Source organism: Nomascus leucogenys, chromosome 8 (assembly GCF_006542625.1).
Source record: "Nomascus leucogenys isolate Asia chromosome 8, Asia_NLE_v1, whole genome shotgun sequence".
Lineage (NCBI taxonomy): Eukaryota > Metazoa > Chordata > Mammalia > Primates > Hylobatidae > Nomascus > Nomascus leucogenys.
The window spans coordinates 108,626,650-108,652,467 of NC_044388.1; the positions used below are offsets into that span (position 1 = coordinate 108,626,650).

The 25,818-nt window shown below is 50.2% G+C and overlaps 1 protein-coding gene across 1 annotated transcript in view; it reads left to right on the forward strand.

Moving 5' to 3' along the window:
- Nucleotides 1-25,818, forward strand: part of CFAP77 (cilia and flagella associated protein 77) — a 181,864-nt gene that overhangs the window by 83,991 nt on the left and 72,055 nt on the right. The window contains exons 2-3 of the mRNA XM_003276782.4: nt 14,592-14,691; nt 15,255-15,483. Of these exons, the coding sequence (XP_003276830.1) occupies nt 14,592-14,691; nt 15,255-15,483 (329 nt within the window). The remainder of the gene's footprint in view (nt 1-14,591; nt 14,692-15,254; nt 15,484-25,818) is intronic.

The following is a 25,818-nucleotide window of genomic DNA, read 5'->3' on the forward strand; positions in this document are numbered from 1 at the left end:
TTCAAGAGATTCTCCTGCCTCAGCCTCCTGAGTAGCTGGAATTACAGGTTTCCGCCACCACGCCCGGCTGATTTTTTTGTATTTTAATAGAGACAGGGTTTCTCCACATTGGCCAGGCTGGTCTCAAACTCCTGACCTCAAGTGATCTGCCCGCCTCAGCCCCCCAAAGTGTTGGGATTACAGGCGTGAGCCACTGCACCCGGCCTAATTTTTCTTTTTATATGAGATACACATAAAATCAACCATCAGCCATTTTTAAGTGTGCAGTTCAGTGGCATTGACCATATTCACAATGTCGTACAACCATCACCCCTCTCTAGTTCCAAGACATTTCGTCACCCCGAAAGGAAGCTCCGTACCCATGAGCAGTCACTTCCCCTTCTCTCCCTCCAGCTGCAGGCAACCACCAATCTGCTTTCTGTCTCTTCGGATTGACCTATTTGGACATTTTAAATGGGTTCATACAAGCGGCCTTTTGTGCCTGTCTGGATTCTTTTCCTTAGCATAATGCTTTCAGGATCCGTCCACATTGTAACATGGATCAGTGCTTGTTCCCGGTTACGGCTGAATAATATTCCATTGTGCGGATGTGCCAGGCTTGGTTTATTCATTCATCAGGACATTGTGTGGTTTCCGTCTGTTGGCTATTGTGAATAACGCTGCTATGAACACGCAGGTACCTGTGTTTGAATGCCTGTTTTCTTTTTTTTTTTAATTTTTGTGGGTACATAGTAGCTGTATATATGAACACCTGTTTTCAATTCCTTTGGTATATCACTAGAAGTAGGATTGCTGGGTCATATAGGGTAATTTCATCTTTAACTTTCTTTCTTTTTTTTTTTAGATGGAGTCTCGCTCTGTCACCCAGGCTGGAGTGCAGTGGCATGCTTTTGGCTCACTGCAGCCTCTGCCTCCTGGGTTCAAGCGATTCTCCTGCCTCAGCCTCCCCTGTAGCTGGGACTACAGGCACGTGCCAGCACGCCCGGCTAATTTTTTTATTTTTAGTAAAGACGGGGTTTCACCATGCTGGCCAGGCTAGTCTTGAACTGAGAGCCACGGCACCCGGCCCTCATCTTTAACTTTTTGAGGAACCATCAAGAAGATGTGTTAATTGTATAACTCGTTCTCTATTCATACAAATAGAGATGGAGCTGCTGATAATTCAAAATAGCAGAGTCTAACAGTGGCCAGTAGCTGGTATGACTACTTTTTATTAAGAAGCTTCCAGGCCCTCTGCTGAGAACTTTGCCTACATTGTGGAATGCTCTGCCACCCTCCGAGCTGGAGGCTCTCATGATACCTATTTTCTAGGTTAGGAAACCGAGACTCGGGGGTTAAGCATTATAACTTGCCCAAGGTCATGCAGAGTTGAGAAGCCAGAGTTCCAACTCGGGTGGCTTGGCCCCCAAGCCCATGTTCTTAATCACAAAACTGTCACGTCCCGATCATGCGCCAAATGGTTTCTGTTTGGATTGCAGTGTGACAGGGTAGAGGCTGGCAGCGGCAGATCTCTGCTCCTAATTATGCCAGGCTCAGACTGTTATGAACATGAGTTTGCCTTCCTTGAGCACGCCCCAGCTGTGAGCAGTGGGCTGGCCGGCAGGTGGCGGGAATGAAACCCCAGGCAGTGGATAACCCACCGAACAGACAAGCAACACTTGACTGCAAAGTACGATGCTGAGTGATTGCCCTCCATCGGGGCGGTGAGATTTATCCCTCCGTTCCTTCAGAAAACAGCCTGTTGTCCCCATAACGGCTCCCATTTATTGGCCACTTACTCCATGGCCACCAAGGTGCAGAGGTCATCTGACCACAGACCAAAGAGGGGGTACTGTTTTCCCATTTTACAGACAAGGAATCGGGGCCCAGGTAGTTTTCGTAAACAGGTGACGAGCATACAAGTGTCATTCACTGAGCTGGTGTCAGTCCAGGTGCTGGGATTTGAGAACACACACCTCCTCTTTTTTTTTGAGATGGAGTCTTGCTCTGTTGCCCAGCCTGGAGTGTGGTGGCACAATCTCAGCTCACTGCAACCTCGGCCTCCCGGGTTCATGCCATTCTCCTGCTTCAGCCTCCCGAGTAGCTGGGACTACAGGCGCCCGCCACCACGCCCGGATAATTTTTTTTTTTTTGTATTTTCAGTAGAGACGGGGTTTCACCGTGTTAGCCAGGATGGTCTAGATCTCCTGACCTCGTGTTCCGCCCGCCTCGGCCTCCCAAAGTGCTGAGATTACAGGAGTGAGCCACCGCCCCCGGCCCACACACTTCCTCTTAATCAGAGGCATCATCGCTTTTAGGGACTTCAGATTTTGCCCAGGAGGAAAAGTTTCTGGGAGTTCCTTCCCCAAGATGATGAGCTGCTTCCTGCGAGTGACTTGGCTCTGTTCGTAATCTCAGATGATACCTAGCTAGTTTTTATTGCTCTTTAAAATAATATATCCAATCAAGGTATTAGTTCCTTCCAACCTCTCACGTTCGCCTTTTGTCAAAGCGCTGCGCGTTTCCCCCCATTCCCCTAAACCTGCTGTTGAGTTACCGGCCCCCAGAGGCCGTGGACTCCGAGCGGATGCATCCCCGCACCTCGCTGCTCGCTGCCTTCTCCGAGTGTAATCAAACATCAAGCTAAGTAGCAAATAAATCTCTCGATCTCATAAGCTGCACAGCGAGATCATGTAAATGCAAATGAAGGACCTGATTTCAAGCTGTCGAGGGGGAGGGGAGGGAACGGTGGGGCCCTGTCACCGTGACCGCCTCACACGGCAAGGGCCATACATCAGCCGCCAGAACAGAGCAGGCAGCGGGAAGGGAGGCTGGGCTGCCCCGGGGAGCGGGGACCAGGCAGGCGGCAGAGCGCAGGCAGCCCCGGGCCGTGGGAACCAGACAGGGCTGGACTGGGCGGCAGGGCAGGCCTGAGGACGCCTGGAGGGGCTCCCCACGGTCCGCGGCTCCCTTTGGACCCGAGCTGGGAGCTGCTGTGGCAGTCTTAACAATAAGACAGCAGTAATAGAAGCCGTCGTTTACTGAGCCACCTCCTGGGCCAGGTGCCATGAGACACTCTACATACAACCTCGGGAGGTTTTGCAGGTGAGGAAAGAGAAGACCAGATGAGGTGAGGGACTTACCCAAGGTCACACGGGAAGTGGCAGAGCTGGGAGTCCAACTCAGCTCTGAGTGAATTAGTATGCCAGCTACCAAATTCTCCTCCATGACCCCCCACCCCCCAGCCACCAGCCATCATCTTCGTCCCCATTATAAACCAGAGCAGAATTGCAATGACACAGAAGAGACTTTTTCATAGATAAAATAGAAACATATAACTTAACTCTGTTGTGTGGCTTTTTAAATTATAAAAGTAAAACCTCAATATCGAAAAAAGGGCCCCCATCTGTAACCACACATCCTCACACATCACAGTTACGGGGCTGGGTTTCCTTCCAGTATTTTTTTCAATGCATTTTTTTTTTTTTAACGTGGTCGTAACAGTAGTCTATGTAGAATTTTGAATCTGGCTGTGTTTTTTTTTTCACTTGACATTATTTTATACGCCTTTGATCACACATGGATGTGGTCTTCTCATGCGTGGCTTTTTCCTATCATTATGCAGTGTTCAACTGACACTCACACAATGCACAGGGTTCAAAGCATCGGGCTTCTAAGAGGATGCCTGAGCCCTTTGATGCATAATGCACCTTATTTTACATGATTGTTTATCTGAGGTTCTCATTATGGAAATAAATAAATATCCTCTGTGCTAATAATGATCACAATTTGCATTTATATTGTGCTTTTCATTCGAGGATCTTAAGTTGTTTTACAATAATGAACTACCCCTCCATGAGCACAATGGTATGCGTGTGCATATGTATGCATGGGTCTAGCTATATGCAGATATTTATTTAATAACTACCAGGCAACGGGATTTCACATAACTGCGCTTTAACAAAATGCAGGAGAGTGAGTGGAGGCTTTTCAACTGTCGAACAAACATTCATTTAGTTTAGATGCAGGGCTAGAGGGTTAATGAGCTACACTATATGTGGTTGCCAGGAAGTGGGGAGTGATTGATTCCTTTGAGGGGCTTGCTCGTGATGGAATGAACGTCTTTGGTGGGTCTGAAACTCAGGCATCGAGCTCCCTGACAGAAAACTTGCCACTTTGGAAGTGACCACTGGCCCGTTTGTCTGGACTAAGATCCAGTTCAAGGCTGTCTCAGCAAAAAAGCCAGCTGGCCTCCCGCCTTTTCACCTCTTCGTTTCTTATGTCTGGATTTTTAAGATATCTCGTGCAAAATCCACAAGGTCTTTTAAGAGGTACACCTGTTTTGCAATAAGAAATGAGGGCTAGTTAAGGGAAAAAAAAAAGTAGATTGGGTGGGAAATGATTCGACTTGAGTTGCAAGGCTGGGTCGCTTGTTTTGAAGAAGTTGTGCCATGCAAATGGGCCTGGGTGAAGCTCCAGGTCTAGAGACCTTCGTTCCTGGGTCCCAGGTAGCTTCGGATCAAAGCAACAGCCTGTGGGAAATGCTACCTGCACCAGCCCCTAGCTAGCCCCAGTAGTTCTCACGGCGACGGGCTGCTCCAAGGGGGCTTCCAGGCGCCGGGGCTGCCTGCCCGGCTTGGTTCCCAGTGTAGGTTTCCAGGGCCTGGTCCTTCATGATGGGGAGAGGAGGGAGCAGATATTGCAGAAGGAGCCCGGAGAATCCCAGGACCCCCTGGGATGGGGAGAGAGATGGTTTTAATTAGAGCTGAGAGATGGGAAATAAGGCAGAGAGGGATGACATCTTAATGAGGTTTAATGAAGCTGTCTGCTGATGGGGACAGCTGTCACCCAGAGCTGTATTCCAGCCAAGCCACTTTGTGATGGAGGAAACTCGGAAAAAGGCAGTTTGAAGGCAGCTGAGGAGGGTGGGGTGGTCAGACTCGGAGCTGGGATTTTTCTCCATTTGCCTCTTAATTCCAACACCTCATTGACAAGGGATTCCAGCTAGTAGGCCATATGAAAATAGCCTCCAACATTTCACAATTCCCTGTTGTGAAAACTAAGGTGTGCCTCTTAAAAGACCTTGTGGATTTTGCATGAGATGTCTTAAAAATTCAGACATAAGAAATGAGAAGCTCAAGGATTTTGAGGGCTGAAAGGGTTCTCTTCCCTTTTTGAGCCTTGACTCCTCGCTTGTTCAGTGGGGATACCATGGCCTCCCTCGTAGAGTTGTTGTGAGAATTGGGGGGTGGCTGGGAGTTAAGCTCAGAGGTGTGATGTCCAGGAGAGGTGAGTTTAACCCCAGCTCTTCTATTGACTACCTGGGTGGTGTTGGACAAGTGTGAACCTCTTTAAGCTTCAGTTTTCCCATCTGTAAAATGGGAAAACCTACTTGACAGTGAAGTTGGCAGAGTTCAGGGAGAAGTAAAAACACTCTCAGCACATGCTCAGCACATAGTAAGTGCTCAATAAATAGGGCACAGGACACGCCGTGTGCCCTGCACGGAGGAGGTGCAACACAAATGTCGATCCTCTTCCTTGTTTCTTTCTTCGCTGTGTGGTGGTTCTAAGGGATCCCTGTGCAGGGAGGGTGATCTCAGCCTCCACATGGCCCAATAGCCAGGCCACACCAGCTGTCCCAGGACCTTTGCACATTCCAGTTTGAGACCTGTCTGGGATACCCCTTTTGTCTCTGCAAATGGTCACCTCTCATCCTGGCCTGGGCTGGTGGGGCAGGCTGATGGGGCCCCAGGTGGCTGATCAGAGCTGAGATTTGGGACCGAGTTTCATCAGTTTCACGGATGTCAGAGTGAGGTTACCAAATGTCCTAGTGTGTTTTTGCTGCTGTAACAGAATACCTGAGATGGGGCAATATAGAAAGAATAGAAATTTGTTTCTTACCGTTCTAGGGGCTGGGAGTTCCAGATCAATGCGTCGGTGGTTTCTGTGTCTGGTGAGAGCCTAGTCTTTGCTTCCAAGATGGTGCCTTGGTGCTATATCCCCCAGGGTGGGGGATGAATGCTGTATCCTCGCGTGACAGACGGACAGAAGGGGATAAAAAGGGCGAACTCCCTCCATCAAGGCCTTTTATAAGGGCACCTATTCCCCCATGAGTGCAGAGCCCTCATGACTCAACCACCCCCTAAAGGCCACACCCCTGAATACTGTCGCATTGGGATTAAGTTTCAGCATGAGTCTGGAGGCGATAAAAACATTCAGACCATAGCACCATGGAAAAGCAGGTGCCCGTCAAGCCTCAGGTGGCCCCTGTGTTTTGATGACAGCTGAACTCAGATGTCTGTCACAACCTGCTTGCCTGTGTCTGAAAGTTCGGGTTCAGGAGCTCCTCTGAGTGCCACTCTCTGTAGGTTCTTAACAGGCTTCACACAGCCCCCCTGAGGTGCCCAGAGACCCGCCACCCCTCTGTCAGGCAGCTTTTCTCTGTAGCTTCTAGAAGGCCCCGCTGGACAAGCTGGGGAAGGGGGCCAAGGGTCAGCGCTGGGCCCTCCCACCTCTGGCTCCATGCCGCTCCCTGCTCTAAGTCCCCTTGGCTCTCTTGCCCTCCCTGGCTACTCCTGCAACCTTCTTCAGGTCAGTTCTCCCCAAAATGCCAATTCAAGATCTGTATGTGTCTTTCTTTTCCTGACTACCCTTCCCCCAACGCAGTCAAGACAGCTGTCCTGGGTCCCAGTCACTTTAGTCCTGAACAGCAGCTCCTCCGTCATTTTGTTCAACATTGTTATAATGTTGATGAGAAAAGAAATCAATTCCGGCCGGGGCCCCTGTCTGCGTGGCGTCTGCGTGTTCTCCCCATGTCTGTGTGGGTTTTTCTCCAGGCACTCTGGTTTCCTTCCACATCCCAGAGATGTGCACATTAGGTGAACTGGCGTGTCTAATGATCGAGGGTGAGTGAGCATGGGCGTGTGTGTGGGTGCGCCCTACAATGGGATGGCATCCTGTCCAGGGTCGGTGCCTGCCTGGTGTCCTAAGCTGCTGGGACAGGTTCCCGCCACTCACAACTCTGAACTGAAATAAGTGGATTGGAAAAAGGAATGAACAAATGAGTACAAAGTATTAAAAATAAAAATCTGTGGCCAGGCACGGTGGCTCACTCCTGTAATCCCAGCATTTTGGGAGGCCGAGGCGGGCAGATCACTTGAGGTCAGGAGTTCGAGACCAGCCTGACCAACATGGAGAAACCCCATCTCTACCAAAAATACAAAATTAGCTGGGTGTGGTGGTGCACGCCTGTATTCCCAGCTACTCGGGAGGCTGAGGCAAGAGAATTGCTTGAACCCGGGAGGTGGAGGCTGCAGTGAGCTGAAATTGTGCCATTGCACTCCAGCCTGGGCAACAAAAGCAAAATTCCGTCTCAAAGTCTGTAAAGTTCTTTATGTGATCATTATACAAATGCACGACTGTGGACAAAGTGTAGAAAAGTGCTCAGCAAGCCCTTCGGATTGATGATGTTTGTTTTTTACCCGCACGGTTGTAGGAGGGGCTCTTGGCAATTTCGGCTTCGCAAACACTTATTCCTTGATTTAACCCATTGCCACTCTGACTGCTGTCACTCATGGATTCCCCCCAAATTGGGTAAATAAAGATCTTATTTGTTTTTATTAATCTTTCTTAAATGTATGGATAGCTCACATTTACATCAATATTTAATATTAGAAGTATTTTGGTGTTTATCGAGAAGTTTGGTGATGTTTTTGTGACCAGACTGTGCCATAGGAACTTAATTCTTGTTATCTATTAGCCTATGGTAAAATTGGTTTTCTTATATGTTGTTTTGCTTAAAGTTGCAATTTCCAAAAACATATTGATGATGTTGAGTGAGGACTTACTGTTATGTTTTCTGAAGTGATAGCTCTTCCCATAAACCTCAGTCTGTATATTGAACAGTAGGCTTTTGCCAGGCACAGTGGCTCACTCCCATAATCTCAGCACTTTGGGAGGCCAAGGCAGGAGGATTGCTTGAGGCCAGGAGTTTGAGACCTGCCTGGGCAACAGAGTGAGACCCCATCTCTACAGATAATTTAAACATTATCTGGGAGTGGTGATGCAGGCCTGTAGTTCTAGATACTCTGGAGGCTGAGGTGGGAGGATCACTTGAGCCTGGAATGTCGAGGCTGTAGCAAGCTGTGATCGTGCCCCTGTACTCCAGCCTAGGCAATGGAGCAAGACCCTGTCTCAGAAAAGAACCCCCCAAAACAAAAAACAAAACAACAGCAACAAAAACAGCAGACTTTACCTGGGGCTCTCCTGTGTGTAAGGAACTGTGCTGTGCGCCATTGTGTGGGGCAGAGAAGGCCAGGAAGTCAAGACTCACCTGTTCCATATGAGCCAAACCCCACCTGTGGAGATGAGGTCTGTGCAGTGAAAATACAATCCAGCCCAGGCCATCTAAGCTAAATGCCAGCTCATGAAGTAGGAGGCAGCAAAGACTGTGGAGTCAGATGTGGGTTCAGACCCGCCTTGGCCACTCAGCCATGCGGCTTTGGGCAATCAGGACCCTCTGGCTGTCCATGCCTTCTTTTCCATACCTGTGAAATTGGCACAGTGGTTGCACCACGTTACAGGATTGTTTTATGAATTGGCAGTAACAGGGGAGCCGGGCATATGGATGCCAGGATTATAGATGTTTGATGAGCACATGGGCAGGTGGGTGTCCAGTTAGCCTGTCTTGTGGGGCAGATGAGCTGGTAATGGGTGGATGTGCTGCTCCTCTAGGGCATTTGCTCGTGAACAAAGGGACTCTGAGACACACTGTAATTGCACCTAAAGGGCTGGATTGTGGACAGTGGGATTTCAGGCCATGGAGGTATCCGGGGCCAGGTGGAATACAGGGGAAGGTTGCCAAGGACTCCGGCGACTCCAGCCTGGGAAGACACAGCCGTGCTCATTTGATCGTGCTTTGCTTTATTGCGCTTTGCATGTAGGAGTCCTCACAAAGCCCCGTGGGTGGCCTCTGGCTGCACCCAAGTGAGGCCCAGGGACCCCTGGGGTTTCCTACCTGTGACCCTCTCTGACACTGCGGTGTAGTATAGCCTGCCCAAGAAGGAAGGAAGTCCAGGTGCCAGGGTGGAAGATTGAGGGGTTGATGGGGCTTCTCTGAGTGTCCAAATCTGCTTCTTGGCTGAATTCCTGGGAAGTTCCACTTCATCCTTCCAGGCGATGCTACGGTCTGGAAAAGTCCTGGGAAATGAGAAAGCCACTGCTATGGGCATTCTTGGGGATTTCAGGATGAGACTCTCTAGTCTAAGAAACATAGACCAGAGAATCCATTTGGAAAAAAAAAATAGTCATTGTGTTGTTGTTGCTGTGGTTTATCTGGTGCCTGTGTTTGTGCAGTTCTCATGTGAAGCTGGGTCTCTGGTGTGGACAGAGAGCACATTGCTCCATCAGCAGGGAGTTGGGGGAAAGGGCTGGCAGACACAGTCATGGATGAATTGCTCCTGGGGGAGGGCAGCAGGCTGCAGATACAGTGTGAAGGGCACACATCGGGTCAACAACATCACGACCCATAAAGCTCCTGGTGCTATCTTCGGTCACTGCCCCCACCCAGGGGTCCTGCACTCCTGACTTCTAAACCCAGAGACGAGTTCTGCTGGTGTCTGGCTGCATCCGTGTGGAGCAGCGCACCCCTCATGTGTCTGGCCTTTTTCACTCCACACTTTGTGTGAGGACCACACGTGTGGTTGCCCACAGTAATGTTCTTTCATTCTCGGAGTTTCTTTTTTTCTTTCCTTCCTTTCTTTTCTTTTCTTTTTCCTTCCTTCCTTCCTTCCTTCCTTCCTTCCTTCCTTCCTTCCTTCCTTCCTTCCTTCCTTTCTCTCTCTCTTTCTTTCTTTCTTCATAGGGTTTCACTCTGTCACCCAGGCTGAAGTACAGTGGTTCAATCACGGCTCACTGCAACCTCCACCTCCCAGGTTCAAGTGGTTCTCCCACCTCAGCCTCCCAAGTAGCTGGAACCACAGGCACACGCCACCATACCCAGCTAATTTTTACATTTTTTGTAGAGATGGGGTTTTGCTATATTGTCCAGGCTGGTCTCAAATTCCTGAGCTCAAATTGTCTGCTTGTCTTGGCCTCCCAAAAGGCTGGGATTACAGGCATGAGCCACCACACCCGGCTCATTCTGAGTTTCTTAATCTCTGTGGGCACTGTTGGCATCAAGGGACAGATAGCTTCTTGATGTAGTGGGGTTGTCTGGTGCACTGTAGGATGCCTGGCAGCATTCCTGGCCTTTACCCACTAGATGGAGGATAGCACCCTCTCCCAAGCCATGACGATGAAAAATATGTCCAGACATGGCTAGATGTCCTCTAGGGCACATTATCACCCCAGATTGAGGACCACTACTGTAAGATATTCTGTGTTATGAATATGTCACAAATTTTTTATCCACCTATAGTGGCCACTTGGGTTGTTTCTAGCAGTTGGCTATCATGAATTGAGCTGCTACGTGCATTCTTAGACATGTTCTTGGGTGGATGTACACATTCATTTCTGCTGGATGTCCAGGATAGAATTGTTGGGTTATTGGGGAGGCATATTTAGCTTTAAGAGATACTGCCAAACAGTTTTCCACGATGGTTGTAGCAGTTTACACTTTCACTAAGTGCATGAGTATACCAGTTTCCCCATATCCTTACCAGTAACATTGAATTTTTTCTTCGCATTTCCCAGAGGTTGACACTTTGACATATGGGTCTTGGCCACTGGGACATCCTCTTAAAAAAGTTCCTATTCAAGTATTTTGCTCATTTCTTTCTGTAGGATTATCTGCCTCTTTCTTATTGATTTGTAGTAACTCTTTATATATGATGGATAAGACTCCTTTGTTTTATATATATATCAGATATATTCCCTCACTCTTTAAACTCACAGACTTTTAGAACCAGGGGCACTCTGTGCTTCCCACATCAAATACCCTGGTGCACATGACTGCCATTGCTTAACTGTACTTTTTGCAAGACAGTGAATTTTATAAGAGCAGGGCTATGTGTCTGATCTGTTCACCCTAGATCTCCCAGCACAGAGGGCTTAGCACCAAGTGGGTACAAAATAAATATTTGTAGAATGAAAGTATGAGCAAACCTCCCATTGGGATTTTTTTTTTTTTTTTTGTAGTCTAAAGCTTCCACATGTTTCAGCAGTTATGATTCCCAGGCAACCACACTAAAAAGCAGAGACTGAGGCACACACCTGCTCCTTGCCCCCTGCCTGAGGGTGGCAGCCAGCTCCTGAGTCTGTCTGTCATTCCCCTGCCAGCTGGAACTCTGCCCACCTGCACCTGCCCTGAGGGAGGCGGGGTCTCTCCCAGAGAAGTCACATTTTCATTAACTTCCCTGGCAGTCACTGGAGAGGCCGGATCATTTTCATAAACAAACGAGAGGCCAGAGCTTTGTCTGTAACTCAGAGAGCATAGTATGGAAGGAATTCAAAACAAGCCACTCTGCAGGGTCCCCATGCACCCGCCTGAAACTCAGAGCTCCATCACTCTTGAGGGACATTGGGGTCTGGGATTTGAGATGGAAAAGAAGAGGGAGAAAAATGATCGACTGTTGTGTAGAGAAGAGCCAATGGTCTCAAAGTAGGCTGTATGAACTGCATGTCTGTGTACCCCTAAAATTCAAAACCTAACTTTGGATGGGATGGCATTAGCAGGTGGGTCTTTTAGAAGATGATTAGGTCATGAAAGCAGAGCCCTCATGATGGAATTTGTGCACTTAAATGAAGAGGAAGAAAGCTAACTCTATCTCTGCTCTCTGCCACGTGAAGATACAACAAGAAGGTGGCCATCTGCAAACCAAGAAGAGAGCCCTCACCGAGACACTGGGTCTGTTGGTGTCTAGATCTTGGACTTCCCAGCCTCCAGAACTTTGAGGAATAAATGTCTATTGTTGAAGCCACCCTGTCAATGATAATTTGCTATGGCAGCCTAAGCTAAGACATAGTATTTTACCTAATCATTTATTCAACCCCTATTTATTAGCATCTATTCTACACTGAGGCCTGGGAAAAGAAGAGTGAGAATAAAGATTCATGGGGTATACAAAAAAATCTCTGTACCTTCTGCTCACTTTTGTTGTGAACCTAAAACTGCTGTAAAATATAAAGTCTATTTTTAAAAAGACAACCTTAAAAAATAAAGATTGGATCCCTTTCCTTGTGGGGCACACAGGCTCATGAAGGAAGAAAGACATTAAACTGATCGTTATGCAATGAATGACTTAAGTACACTACTTTGTAATTTTATTTGAGATGTAATTCACATTCCCTACAATTCACCCATTTAAAATGTAGAATTCAATGGCTTTTAACATATTCACAGAGTTGTGCAACGATCACCACAATCAATTTTAAAACATTTTCATCACTCCCCAAAGAACGCCCGCCCCTCAGCCATCACGGCTACAATCATTCCATCGGACCTGTCGCCAGCCCTGGCAACCACGAAGCTACTTTCTGTCTCTGGATTTGCCTGTTCTGGACATTTCATGTAGATGGAATCATGCAGGATGAGGCAGCCCTCTGTGTCTGGCTTCTCAGCATGATGTTGCCAACTCCATCCACGCTACCGCGGGTACAACCCTGTCATTTTGTAAGTGCCGTGAAGGCAGGCTGAGGCCACTGTGGTGCCACCATATAATAAGGAGGCTTGTCTAGGACTGATGCCAATCCGGGAAGCCTTCCCAGAGGAAGTGGTTTTTAATATCAGGCATTTGTTGTGCACCTGCTGTGTGCCAACAGGAAAAAGAAGGTAATAGGAGCCATGGCTCTGGCTGGATAGGAGTGTGTAATCCAGGCAGGGGGGTCTGCATGTGCATGCATGGAAATCATGAGGGTGGCAAGTTCTAAGCCCCAAATGAGCAGAACAGATAGTAAGAGTCACTGGCGTTCAGACGAGGGTGAGCCATGGTGAACCCAGGGGTCCCAAGAGCTTCTGGCAGAGACAGGGCTTGAAGAATAAGGACCAGTAAGGGTGGGCCTTGAGCAAAGAGCAATGGAGGCGGCTGGGATGCCTGCGGTCCTTCAGACGAGGGGGAGTGGGTTCGTCTGTCTCAACAGCGGGGCCGTGGGGGAGCCTGGGAGGCAAAGCTGCAGGGCTGGGTGGGGTTGGAGGGTGCAGGGCCTGGACTGCCAGCAGAGGGAAGGGTTTATTCCGGAGGCAATGATGAGCCACGCTGCGTGGTCCTTGAGCATCTGTCTACCTCTCAGCAGCCAACCTGTGGGAGCTGGAGAGATGGGGATACAGACGAGATGGCAGGAGACAGCGAGGCCAGAGCCCACCAGACCCTCTGGACAGTCTTTAGTGCAGCCAGAGTGGAGAGATCCCAGGAAATGTAACACCCTGTGACGTCGAGTCCACGGCCTGTGGCCTGTGGACAGTGGAAGGAGCAGCTGCACCCACCCTTCTCAGTAATGGCCCCGGGGCCTGCCAGCACCAGGGAGCCACAAGAAGCTGGGGCTGTGGACATTTCTTTGGCTTGTGGATCTGAGCATGAGCTGGGGCAGCCAGACCGGGTTCCAGTCTGAGCTCTGCCACTTCCTACTGCTTGACCTGAGGCAACCTGTCGGATCTCTCTGTGCCTCAGCTTCTCCCTGAGAAACGGGGATGGTAATGAGAGCTGCCGCACTGGGCAGCTGTGCAGATGGCATGAGGGAAGTCCAAGGAGCCCCAAACATCGTGCCCGGGATGCAGTCAGAACCCAGCAAGTGCCCATTGACGCAGCAGATGCGACGGGGTTCGAAGCACCGTGCAGGACAGGGCCTCCGACCTCGAGGAGCTGCTGTGCTAAAGGGAGACCGCGTGGCAGGATGATCAAGAGTGCCAGCCAAGAGGACAGGCACGCCTCCACGCAATGCCCTGCCCAGCCCTTGGGGGCCGGGGATATCGACCCTGCCTCTCTAGGCCTCAGTTTCTATAGCTGTAAATGGGTGGTGGCGGGGGTGGGGGCGGCTAATGTGGTTGATGACAGGGCAATTTCATTTGTACAGACCACCTCTGAGAGGCCAAGGAGTTCCCTAGAGCCCCAGGGAGTAAGGACATCTGGCCAGGTGTGGATGGGTGGCAATGGCCCTGTCACTGTGTCTTCCCCAGGTGAGGATTCGAGGAAGTGACTCCCTCATATACTACAGTGACGATGGTTTGAGTGGTCCCTGGTGTGAGGAAGGTGGGAATGAAGGTAGGAAAGATGTCTCCTTCCCTCGACGGGGGCTCCAGATGACGCCTCCTGAACTGGGTCCTTCATTTCCAGCTTGAGCCAGCCAGGTCTAGGCTCCACCCCAAACACAGCTGCTCAGCTCAGGGACTGTGCTTCCCCACTCCAGCAATACAGATGTGCCGAGACGCCTCCCATCTCTGATGTCTTCACTTGCCTTCAGCACAGACACGTGGACCCGCTTCTGCTGTGTGACCCTGTGCCAGCCGCAGCCTGCGCTCCTCCCAGGGAGGGCTCTGCCACCCACTCCTGTGCCTCCCTGAAGGCCGCGGCAGGGCCTGGGGGCAATGCAGGCATCTGGTGCCTCCCTGCTGCCGGATTACAATACATTTGGTCTGAGACTCCACTCCTCACCTCTGCTCTCTGTCCTTCCCCCGACAGGCTGAACTCGGCAAGCCCCGGGAAAGAAGCTACAGTCTGCCCGGCATGAATTTTAATTATGGACTCTACATCCGAGGGCTTGATGGAGGAGTCCCTGAAGGTGAGCGAGCAGCTTTGGAGCATGAGGGCAGAGGAGTGGGCGGGAGGCTCACCTCTCTTCACAGAGCCCTTGACCTAGCTCGCTGCTTGGCAGCTGGTTGGGTGCTGGAGAAAGACCCAGGGACCGCCAGCCTGGGCAGCTGAGTGGTAAAACCCAGGAAGTGGCCCAGACGGGGAGGGCCAAGCAGGGCCCTGGTGTGCGGTGTCAGGGAACTAGCATGGGCGCCCCCCACCACCCCCGGCAGGGACTGTGTGCATTATGCTGCTCAGGTTACGAGCACAGAATGAGCCTGGGACCGACCCTCTCCCTGCCCAGAGGAAGTCAAGGGCCAGCCCAGCTCCAGGGAAGCTGCTTGGCTTGGGTACCCTCGGGATCTCTGGGAGCCCTCATCCCGCCCTTTTGGGCCATCATGCTTTCTGGGGGCCAGGCAGGGTTGTCACCCAGTAGGCTCGGGTAAATGGGAAGGCCGAGGACCTGCATGCCCCCGTTTCTTCTCCATCAGCTGCCTCAGGGTGCCTACTCCCAGGCTGACCACTGCTCCGTGGGTCTCTCCCTGCCCTCAGCCATCGGACGCTGGAATGTGTTTAAGCAGCAGCCCACCTGCCCCCACGAGCTGACCCGGAATTATATCGCAATGAACCGCGGGGCGGTGAAGGCCGGCCTGGTGACTGCCCGGGAGAACTTGCTGTACCGTCAGCTCAACGACATCCGCATCAGTGACCAGGATGACCGGCGCATGAAGAAGGAGCCGCCCCCTCTCCCTCCAAACACGACATTTGGGATCCGGGCACGGTAAGGCGGCTGGCAGCCAGGGCTTCATCCCTTGAGGGGGTGGGGGTACCGGCTGAATCAGGGACAAGGTCAGAGGGTGACAGGGAAGTGGAGCATCCTCCCAGCCCCACTGTCCTCTCTCCAGTGACTGTCTCTTGTGTGACTTCTGTAGCCACGCCCTGAATCCTGCTGAGCTGGGTCCTGGCCTTATAGCAGGGGACCCTGTAGGGCTGTGCACAGGTCACCCACTTTCCCTTGATCAACAAACAGTGATTGAGACCTGTCCCTGGGCCAGGCCCAGTGACTCATCTCTGTAATACTGGCACTTTGGGAGGCCCATGTGGGAGGATCACTTGAGTCCAGGAATTCGAGACCAGGCTGGGCAACGTGGCAAAACGCCGTCTCTACAAAAAAAATTTAAAAATTAGCTGGGCATTGTGGCATGCGCGTATCGTACCAGTTACTTGAGGGCTGAGGTGGGAGGATGGCTTGAGCCCAGGAGGTCGAGGCTGCAGTGAACGGTGATCGCACCACTGCACTCCAGCCTGGGCAACAGAGTGAGACCCTGTCTCCAAAAAATAAAAAATAAAAAAAACCTGTCTCTGTCTTCATGGAGTGGGAGAGGGGAGAGCCTGCCAAGTTACCCAAGCACGGCACCACCCCAGGGAAGCCAGGAGAGAGGCTCTGGAGCCTGGGCTCAAACCTGGACTCTGGCCATAAGTGGCCGTGGGATCCTTGCCCCAGCTTCCACATCTGTAGAATGGAGATAAGAGTAGCACCTGTTTCACCGTATGCTGAGGTTTCAGTGATGTAATGCATACAAAAACCTGAGCACAGGGCCTGGCCCACAGAGGGCGCTCGACAAATGTTAGCTACTGTTCATGTTAAGATATGATATAATGTGAGTTGTAGATCCAAGAGCTATGAAATTTTTAAAATTTTTTTATTGAGGTTTCACTTATACATAGTAAAATGCACAAATCGTGAAGGGTTCAGCTTAATGCAATTTTACAAATGGACACACTCAAGTAACTACCACGGAGATAAAGATATAGAATAAATCTGGCACCCCAGAAACCTCCCACACTCCCCCTGAGAAATAGCAGTTCTATTCTATTCTTCCATCCCCTGAGAAATGACTGCCCAGCGGCCCCACTGTCACCACAGTTTAGATGACTGGCATGCACGTCCCAATGGGTCCACATCCTCACCATTGTCAACAAGGGCACGATGGGCCTGGCGCTTAGATCAGCTCCCTAGTGCTAATGAGGGCCCACAGGCCACACATAAGTAGGGCGGCGGGGGGACACCAACAGAAGAGCCATGCGTCCCATCCAGTCAACACCCCGTCTTCTTCTGACTGTCCTACAGAAACCAGCTAACTGCTCTCTCTTCTTCCAGAATTGGCCCTTCCCAAGCCACCTTCCACATTACTCCAGAGTTATCTTGCTAACACACAGATGAAATGAGCCAGACGTGACCCATGTCCCAACCCTGGCACACGTGACATTCTGTAAAAGCAGAATGTAGTTGCGTTTAATTGAAACTCACTCATGGCTCACATGATTGGAAAGTGCAGGGACAGCTTCAGGCATAGCAGGATCTAGGCAGTCGGGCAACGCCATCAGCATCAGGTCTCTCTGTTTCTTGGCTGTGCTTCCTGATTTTGGCTCTATTCTCTGAGAAGCTTCTTCCTTACCTGCAAATGACCGGCAGCAGTTCTTTCCTGTTATTCTCTTAACAGCCCAGTGCAAAGGGTGCTGGGGCTACAGACACCTTGAGTTCAAGACTTTTTGGGCCAGCTCAGGTTACATGACTATCTTCTTTTTTTTTTTCCGACAATGTCTCTCTCTGTCCCCCAGGCTGGAGTGCAGTGGCACAGTCTCAGCTCACTGCAACCTCTGTCTCCCACCCAGCTTCCAGTGATTCTCCTAACTCAACTTCCCGAGTAGCTGGTACTACAGGCATGTACCACCACACCTGGTTAATTTTTGTATTTATAGTAGAGACGGGGTTTCACCATGTTGGCCAGGCCGGTCTTGAACTCCTGGCCTCAGGTTATCCACCCGCCTTGGCCTCCCAAAGTGCTGGGATGACAGGTGTGAGCCACTGCGCCCAGTTACATGACTATCTTCTACTCAACTGCTGTGGCCAGGGCTGAGATGCCAGGCCTGGGTCATGTATCTGCCTCTGAGCCAATGGCTGAGGCCAGGGGAATCTGAAGCCTGGCTGGCCTGGTCTGATGATGCGCCGTTCCCTGGAGTCAGGGGTGAAATCAGTCCCTGCAATCCACGTGGGCTGATGGTGGAAAAGATGTACAGACCAGGTTCTGTTCCAGGAGGGGAATGGCTGCCAGCCAGGCAGCAGGACGTCCCAGCCCCCAGCTGTTTCTTTTCTTTTTCTTTTTTTTCTTTTCTTTTTTTTTTTTGAGATGGGGTCTCGCTCTGTTGCCCAGGCTGGAGTGCAGTGGCGCAATCTCGGCTCACTGCAAGCTCTGCCTCCTGGGTTCACGCCACTCTCCTGCCTCAGCCTCCCGAGTAGCTGGGACTACAGGCGCCTGCGACCACGCCCAGCTAATTTCTTTGTATTTTTAGTAGAGAGGGGGTTTCACTGTGTTAGCCAGGGTGGTCTCGATCTCCTGACCTCGTGATCCACCCGCCTTGGCCTCCCAAAGTGCTGGGATTACAGGCATGAGCCACTGCGCCCGGCCCTTCCCAGCCCTTTCCACATCACGGCACAAGCTTGTCGTTAGTACAAAAATGACCAATATTTGTGTATCGCACTCAACAAATAAATAGAAGCGGCTGCTCCCAGACAGTAGTGACTGGTGTGGACTTCTTGCTATCTGGAGCCCTGTTCAGTGGCCTGTGACTGACAAAGCCAACATCTCAGCCCATCTGCGCAGCAGTATCCTGCCCGGCCCTCATTCAAGGCCATTGACATTCCATCCCTAGCCTGTCTTTCCAATCTCTCTTCTTGCCTCTCCTGGACTAGATGCCTTCCTCTGACTGTGCCATCATATATATATATATATATATATATATATATATATATGATATATATATGATGATAGTTCCTTCTTTATTTTTTATTTTTTTCTAATTTTTTATTGTGGTAAAATATACATAAGATTTATCATCTGAACCATTTTTAAGTATACAATTCAGTGGGAATCATTACATTCACGTTGTTGTGTGACCATCACCATCATCCATCTCAAGAACTTTCTCATCATCCCAAACCGAAACTCTTTCCCTATTAAACAACAACCCCTCAGCTCCTGGCACCCACCATTCTACTTTCTGTTCCTCTGAATTTGACTACTCTAGAGATTTCATATGCATGGAATCATACAACGTTTGGCTTTTTGTGTCTGGCTTATTTCATGTATGTAATATCCTCGCGGTTCATCCATGTTATAGCATGCATGCGAATTTCATTCCTTTTCAGGGCTGAGTAATGTTCCCTGTTATTCATTCATCTGCTGATGTACATTTGAGTTGTCTCTACCTTCTGGCTATTGTGAATAATGCTGTTGTGGATGTGGATGGACAAGTATCTGTTCCAGTCTTGCTTTCAGTTCTTTTGGGTGTAGACCCCCGAGTGGGATTGCGGGATCAGGTGGTAATTGTGTTTTAGGTTTCTGGGGACCCGCCACACTGCTGTCCACATCGTGTGCTATGTATGCTTTTGTATACTTTTCCCACCATCCTACTCATGGGAAAGAACCCTGAGGAATGAGTCGGTGGGAAAACCTGCTCATTCTTCAAAGTTCAGCTCAGCATCACCTCTTTGGTAAGTTTTCCCAGCTCTCATGGCCTCAAATACCAAGCACATCTCTCCCCAGAAATGCATTTCTATTCACCAGCCCTGAAACCGGGAAGGTGACACTGGAAACACCTTGGAAAGTCGCTTCGGGGCTGGATTAATGGAGTCCTGTACATCGTCCTCCCTGTACCTGTGAAATCATCCCCCAAGTGGGTCCCCCAAGTCATCCCCTGTGACTTTTGCTGCTGATCCAGCTCCTCTTCTCAGCTCCCAACACATGTGCCCTCCCTTGCCCTGTTCTCGCAGGCTGCCTGGGGCAGAGAGGAGCCCCTGTTCCTGGTTCGTGCTGTGCGCTAGGTCACTAGATCAGTCCATGCTGGTGACCAAGTGTCTCAAAGACAGCGTGGTGGCAGGAGAGGGGCCCTGGGTCGGGAGTTGGCCTGGGATGCTAGTTCCAGCTTTGTCCCCAACTCTCCACGTCACATTCCCCCCAGGGCTTCTGTTTCCCCATCTGTAGATCGGGGGTTGCAGTATTAACACATATAGTAACCACAGCACTCTGATTCTCAGGCTATGTTTTGCCTCCTCAGCTTGGCTCTGAACCTTCCTGCCAGTTTATTTTCATAAAAACCTTGTGCCAGAGGTGGGCAGGATTACTATCCAACTGAGGCAGGCAGAGGTGAATTGACCTCCCCAAGTTCACACAACCTCTTCATGGCAGGGCTTGGCCTGGATTCTCAACCCTTAGTATGTTTATATTTAAAAATAGAGCCGGGGCCGGGCGCGGTGGCTCACGCCTGTAATCCCAGCAGTTTGGGAGACTGAGGCGGGTGGATCATCTGCGGTCAGGAATTCGAGACCAGCCTGGCCAATATGGTGAAACCTTGTCTCTACTAAAAATACAAAAATGAGTCGGGCATGGTGGCATGCATCCGTAATCAGGAGGCTGAGGCATGAGAATTGCTTGAACCTGGGCGGTGGGAGTTGCAGCGAACCAAGATCGCACTACTGCACTGCAGCCTGGGTGACAGAGTGAGACTCCATCTCAAAAAAAAAAAGAAAAGAAAAGATTAGAACACAAAGGACACTTGTGATCACCTGATTCAAAGCCCTTATTTAAAACAGGAGAAAATAGAAAGAAGTTCAGAGAGGTGAAGAGAGCTTCCCAAGGTTGCACAGCAATTTGTTAACTGAGCCAGGTCTGGAGTCCAGTTGTCAGGCTACCCATCCAGTGCTCCTCACTCTGTGTCCTACTTCCTTGGAACCGATGTGCAGCCGGAACACCCACAGCTTCTCATCCTAGTGCCAGGGTTTTCTACGGCATCACTGAAGTCAGCTGGGCTCAGAAAGGACAAGCATTATCATCCAGCTTTCAATATAGAATCTTAAATTGCTGTAGAAGTGGCCACAATTCCAGGGAAAGGACGTGATGAAGTGCTGGCTATATCTTCTGTGATGGTAAATGGGCTTTGCATATGCAAATTGAATGGATTTTAAAATGGTATTTAATGACAATTTTCGTAGCAGACATTAACATTAATTGCACAGAAATGAAAATGCTGCATTAGGTTGCTGTTAGCAGCAAATATCGTGGCCATAAAGCTTTATCTTTATCAACAGCAGCCCTTTCTGATGTGACGGGCAGCTCCACAAATTACAGGCAAAAGGGCTTTTATGGGGCAGAAATATCCCCCAAAGCAGGCCCAAATCAGCATCAATTTCACTTTATTTCTTCGTAAATGGAGGTTAAATGGCTGCTGGAAAAGCTTTTACTGAGATGCCCAACCTGCGTGGAAAGCCTCCACCTTGCAGCATAAATGCGGAGGAAACAGTGACAAAATCATTGCCCCGCTCCCTAATGGGGCTATTACTTTAAAGTTATGGGGCCAAGGCCCATTTTCTAGTGATCACCTTTTACAAGCCTCAACTGTATTTACTTCTTTACTTTAAAAGCATGTTAAAACACCAAATCCAATTACACCCGACAGAGGAGGTGTTGGGGCGGTTTGGTCCAATAAATAAATAAACAAAACAAAACAAAAACAAAATGAGTGTTATTTACTCACAATTACAGGTGTGTTAAGAAAAATAAAGTCCCACCTCAGACTGAATCCACTAACCCTCCCTTTAAGCTAGGAGGCTAATGACAGGGGGGTTGTGACTGCCACCCAGTGAGCTACGATTCTGACCACAGCCAGCCCCCCAACCCCCATCCATGTCTACATTTGCAGTGGGCAAATGAATTGTGGTGAGGGGTGCACCCCCTCTTCTCCACACGTCTCTGAATCTGCCCATTCAGCCTCAATACCAGATGGGATGCAAAGCCGAATTTAGATTATGCAATTACTTCCTTCCCAGTTATCCTGTTTGGTTCCCAATCCACACCAAGTCGCTGCGGGTTGTCACTAAATCAGAAGGGTGCATTTCAATCCAAGAGCCTCTGTGGCTCGCAGGAAGTGGAGAACTGAGGAGTTATCAGGAAAATGGGGGTCGTGTAGACATGGGGGCAGACTGGGGGCCATGTAGACATAGGGTCAGTCCTGGGGCTGTGGCTAAATCAACCCACAGAGGAGTTTGGCTGGTACCGTAATTAAAGAAAAAAAAAAGATTGAGTTGCCACATTTTTAAAAAGTCAGGAGATTTCATATAAATACCTGAATTTTCCATTTCCCTTGAACAAACAGAAGCCTGGGCAAGTGGATCTGCGCTCTGCCTGGCTCCTGGGGCTGGGCCTGAGGGGCAGCGTCCGTTTGGACAGAATCCATGGACTGTTTATCCGAGTCCTCACCCAGACTGGCTTCTCTCATTTTTGCCTAGTCCAGGTAGGAACTGAGTTTGGAACCACTGGTGTAGACGGATGGTCTCGATCCCTCAGCTAACTGCGGCCTCTTTTTGTCTTCTGATAACAGTATGAGCCACCACTAACAAAAGCTGCTCTGCATCGATCTTAAACGTGGCAGGCATTTTGCACGCATAATTGCTAACCCTTATGTCCTTCCTATGAGACAGGCATCACTCTGCACACTTCACAGGCCAGGAAAGGGAGGGCAAGGGCCCTCCCCGAGGCGTGACGGTACAGATCCTGGATTTCTACCCAGTCTGGTGGCTGGCTTTGAAGACCACACCTCTAGGATCAGGCAGCTGGAAAGAGCCCCGGCATTCTCTCACTGCTGTTTCACTGTCAAATCCCAGAATTCAAGTCAGGGAAGAATTTTAAATTCTCATTACCAGCGCGCAGGGCCCTAACACAGATCTCAAAGCATGCCGCGACCCAAGGTCCGGAAACAGATATGTCTGGAGGCCAGAAATGTAACTATTAAAGACACGCTTAATTATTGATGCATTTTAATAAGTGTTTGCAAATGTTCGCATGCCCTCGGCACATCTTAATTGTTACTGCTCCTAATTGGCCCAGCATTGTCGATTATGATGAGTCAGGGATGGCTGGGAGGGGAGGAGCAGGGAGGGCCCGGCAGCAGCTGGCGCTCCTGGTGGACTCTGGGCACCCTGGGCTCTGCCGCTACTCTGCTTGGGAGCCTGTGCCACACTCAAGACACAGATGCCAGCAGGAACATCCATCACTCAGTCAACCAGCAAGCAGCCCCTTGCGCATCAGTGTCTGACATGGGCCAGATGGAAGGTGGGGAGACCCCACTTTGCACTAACAATGGCAACTATGTGTTATTATCACTACCACAGGTCAGATACTGTGCCGAGGTCCTCAGGAGCATCCTCATTAACTAACTCTCAATAGCTCAGTGAGTACGAAGTTAGCTCAAGTGAGTACAAGGTTGGAATGCTTCTTTCACCATTTTACAGAAGAAGAGACAGAGGGTCTGAGAGGTCAAGTCATTTGGCTGCTCTGCAGTGCGAGGAGGATTAGTGTGGCCTAAATGCCTATGTCAGTGACCAAGGGTCCGATCTGCCTCCCTAACAAACACAGGGGTGGAGGTGGCACGGGCAGGGACTCTGCTCATGTTTTTCCAGCACTAGAAAGGGGATGAGACAGGATTCTACGTAAGGCCATCCTGACTGGATTTTTCTTAAAGCTTTAGAACTTAATCTGAACAGACCCAAAGAACCCGCTGAGCTTCCCCCTTCTGGGTCACTTCCTTCCCTTTCACATTCAGCGGCAACCACTTCCTGATAAACTCTAACTTTTTGTCAGGGCATCCAGAACCTTCGCCACACTGGATGCTCCAGGTCTGCTTTTCTCATCCCAGGATCTCTGGTGCTGACCACAGTGCCTTTGCGGAAGAGGGCCCTCGTGGAGTCGCTGAAGGAGTGCATGAACAAATGGCCACACTGGGGTCCAGATATAAAGCCAGTTGCCATGTGCAACCTCAGTAGCATCCTTAGATCAGCACTAATTAGCCTGGTCTGCACCCCCAATCCTGTTGCTGAAAGCCTTCAGACCATGGAAACATAAGAAACATCAGATGGGCAGGAAATAGCCGCTGGCCCAGCCTTCTGTCTGCAGCCGCTGCTGGTCCTGCTATCAGATGCATCATCAGCCTGACGCTGACAAATGTGAAGGAGGCAGGAAATTTTACAAGCTGTTAAAAAAATGTTTGCTGCCTGACAGGTTTTTTGAATCTCTCTGCCGAGCTGATTTATTTTACAAATTTACAACGGGCCCATCAATCACTCTGGGTTATTTTGTTTCTCCTGGATCCGATGGCCAAAAAAATCCAAGCCACCCACCCAAGCTCCTATAAAATAATTATAAGCCCTTTCCCCAGCAGCCATCCCAGAGATCCGAGGCAGTTTCTGAAGGGCGAGACCACGTCTGCATATTTATTGGTGTCCTGAAACCCGGCTGAATGAAACCTGGTCTGACCACAAGGGGGAGCATGTGGATCTCGCAAAGATCCCCGGGCCTCGGAGAGGGCCTGAAATGTACATTGCCCGCTGCAAAGCCAAGTTTTTCCTGTCCCCCGCATAATCTGCTCCCTGGCACTGACTGCGACTGTCGCTAATACTCCTCTGCTGTATGTCAGGTCCCAGAGCGCAGGGAGAATGTCAGTTTCATCCATCACTGCATCTTCAGCGTCCAACACAATGCCTGGCACAGAGTGAGCACTCGAATATGGTCTGGGGCCCTTTAAGACTTTGAGACAGTTATCAGAAGCAAAGAGAGAGTCCATCTGAGACCCAGAGAGGGGACGTTAAAGCCAGAGATGACACTTAATAGACTCCGCTGTGATGCCCCCCCCTCCACCCCGACTGATCTCATGAGTCTGCAGTGCAGTGATGCTGCCTCAAAGAATGAATGTGTTCCTCGGCCATGTTAATAGAGGTAGTAAGTTCAGAATAAAGGAGGTGACCTCCTTGCTCTTTTCTGCTGCTCAGGCCATACTTGTAGTATCAAGCTCAAGAATGCAGGACATCATACATTCAAGGGAAGGTTCATAAACAGGAAATCGTCTAGAAGGGAGCCATCAGGATGATGGGTGGGAGAGGGGGAGGGTGTCCACTGTGTACAAAGAACAGGAGAAGAGATGAGGTCCTCCTAGCTGGACGTGAAAAGATGTGGCAGAGACACAGCAGCTGTCCATCACCGTCTGAAGCCCTGGGATTAGGACAGTGGAGGGGTTTTCTCTCAGAGGCTTCAGAGAACAAAATGAGGACCAGAGTGTGTGTTGGAAGGGGGCAGTCCTCACAGCTGACACTTTCCACGCCCCCACTGAGTGACTGCTGCGTGCAACACTGAGCCCTGTGCCTCATCTCATTAAATACAGCTCTACCGAGTAGACTATCATCCCTATTCTACAGATGGCGAAACTGAGGCTCAGAGAGAGTCACTTGCCCAAAGTCTCCTGACTAGCTGGAGGCAGCACCAGGATTTGAGCCGCGTCTCCTTCCAGGGTGGCTGTTCGCATCCACAGGCCGCATGCTTCCAGGAGGCAGAGCAAGGCCCTGGGCGAGGAAGTCATTTCTCATCCTGAGCTCCGTCCACGTTGGTGCCAGTGGCCTGGTGTGGAGGCGAGTCCTCAGCAGCGAGATGGCGGCTATGAACAACAGTTACAGCAATGAACGGCCAACACTGATGAGCACCTACTGGGGCCTGGCTTTCCACAGAGCAACTGGATTAATCCTCACTGCAGCTCTGTGCAGTGGACGCCCATCACCTCTATTTATCCATGAGAAAAGGGAGGCATGGTGAGGTTCTGTCCCTCAGCAAGAGGTCACAGTGGTGAATGGAGGCGTGGGGACTCTGTCCAGGCAGCTTACACCAGGACCCTAGCCCTTAGTGGCCTGAACAGCTTCTTTTGGGAGGTGGAGGCATTGGCTGGCTGCCCAGCCCGGGCTACCTATGCCGGGGCTTTGGGAGCCCCCTGAACTGAGTCCGACAGGGGTCCCCTCCTCTTCAAGGCCTGCCTGCTTCCATGGACCTGGATCTCCAAGGAGATTTGTTAAAAGGGGCCCAGGCTGAGGGCCAGGCTTGCTTGGTGGCTCACACCTGTAATCCCAGCACTTTGGGAGGCCAAGGCAAGTAGATCACTTGAGGTCAGGAGTTCGAGACCAGCCTGGGCAACATGATGAAACCTCATCTCTACTAAAAATACAAAAATTAGCCAGGCGTGG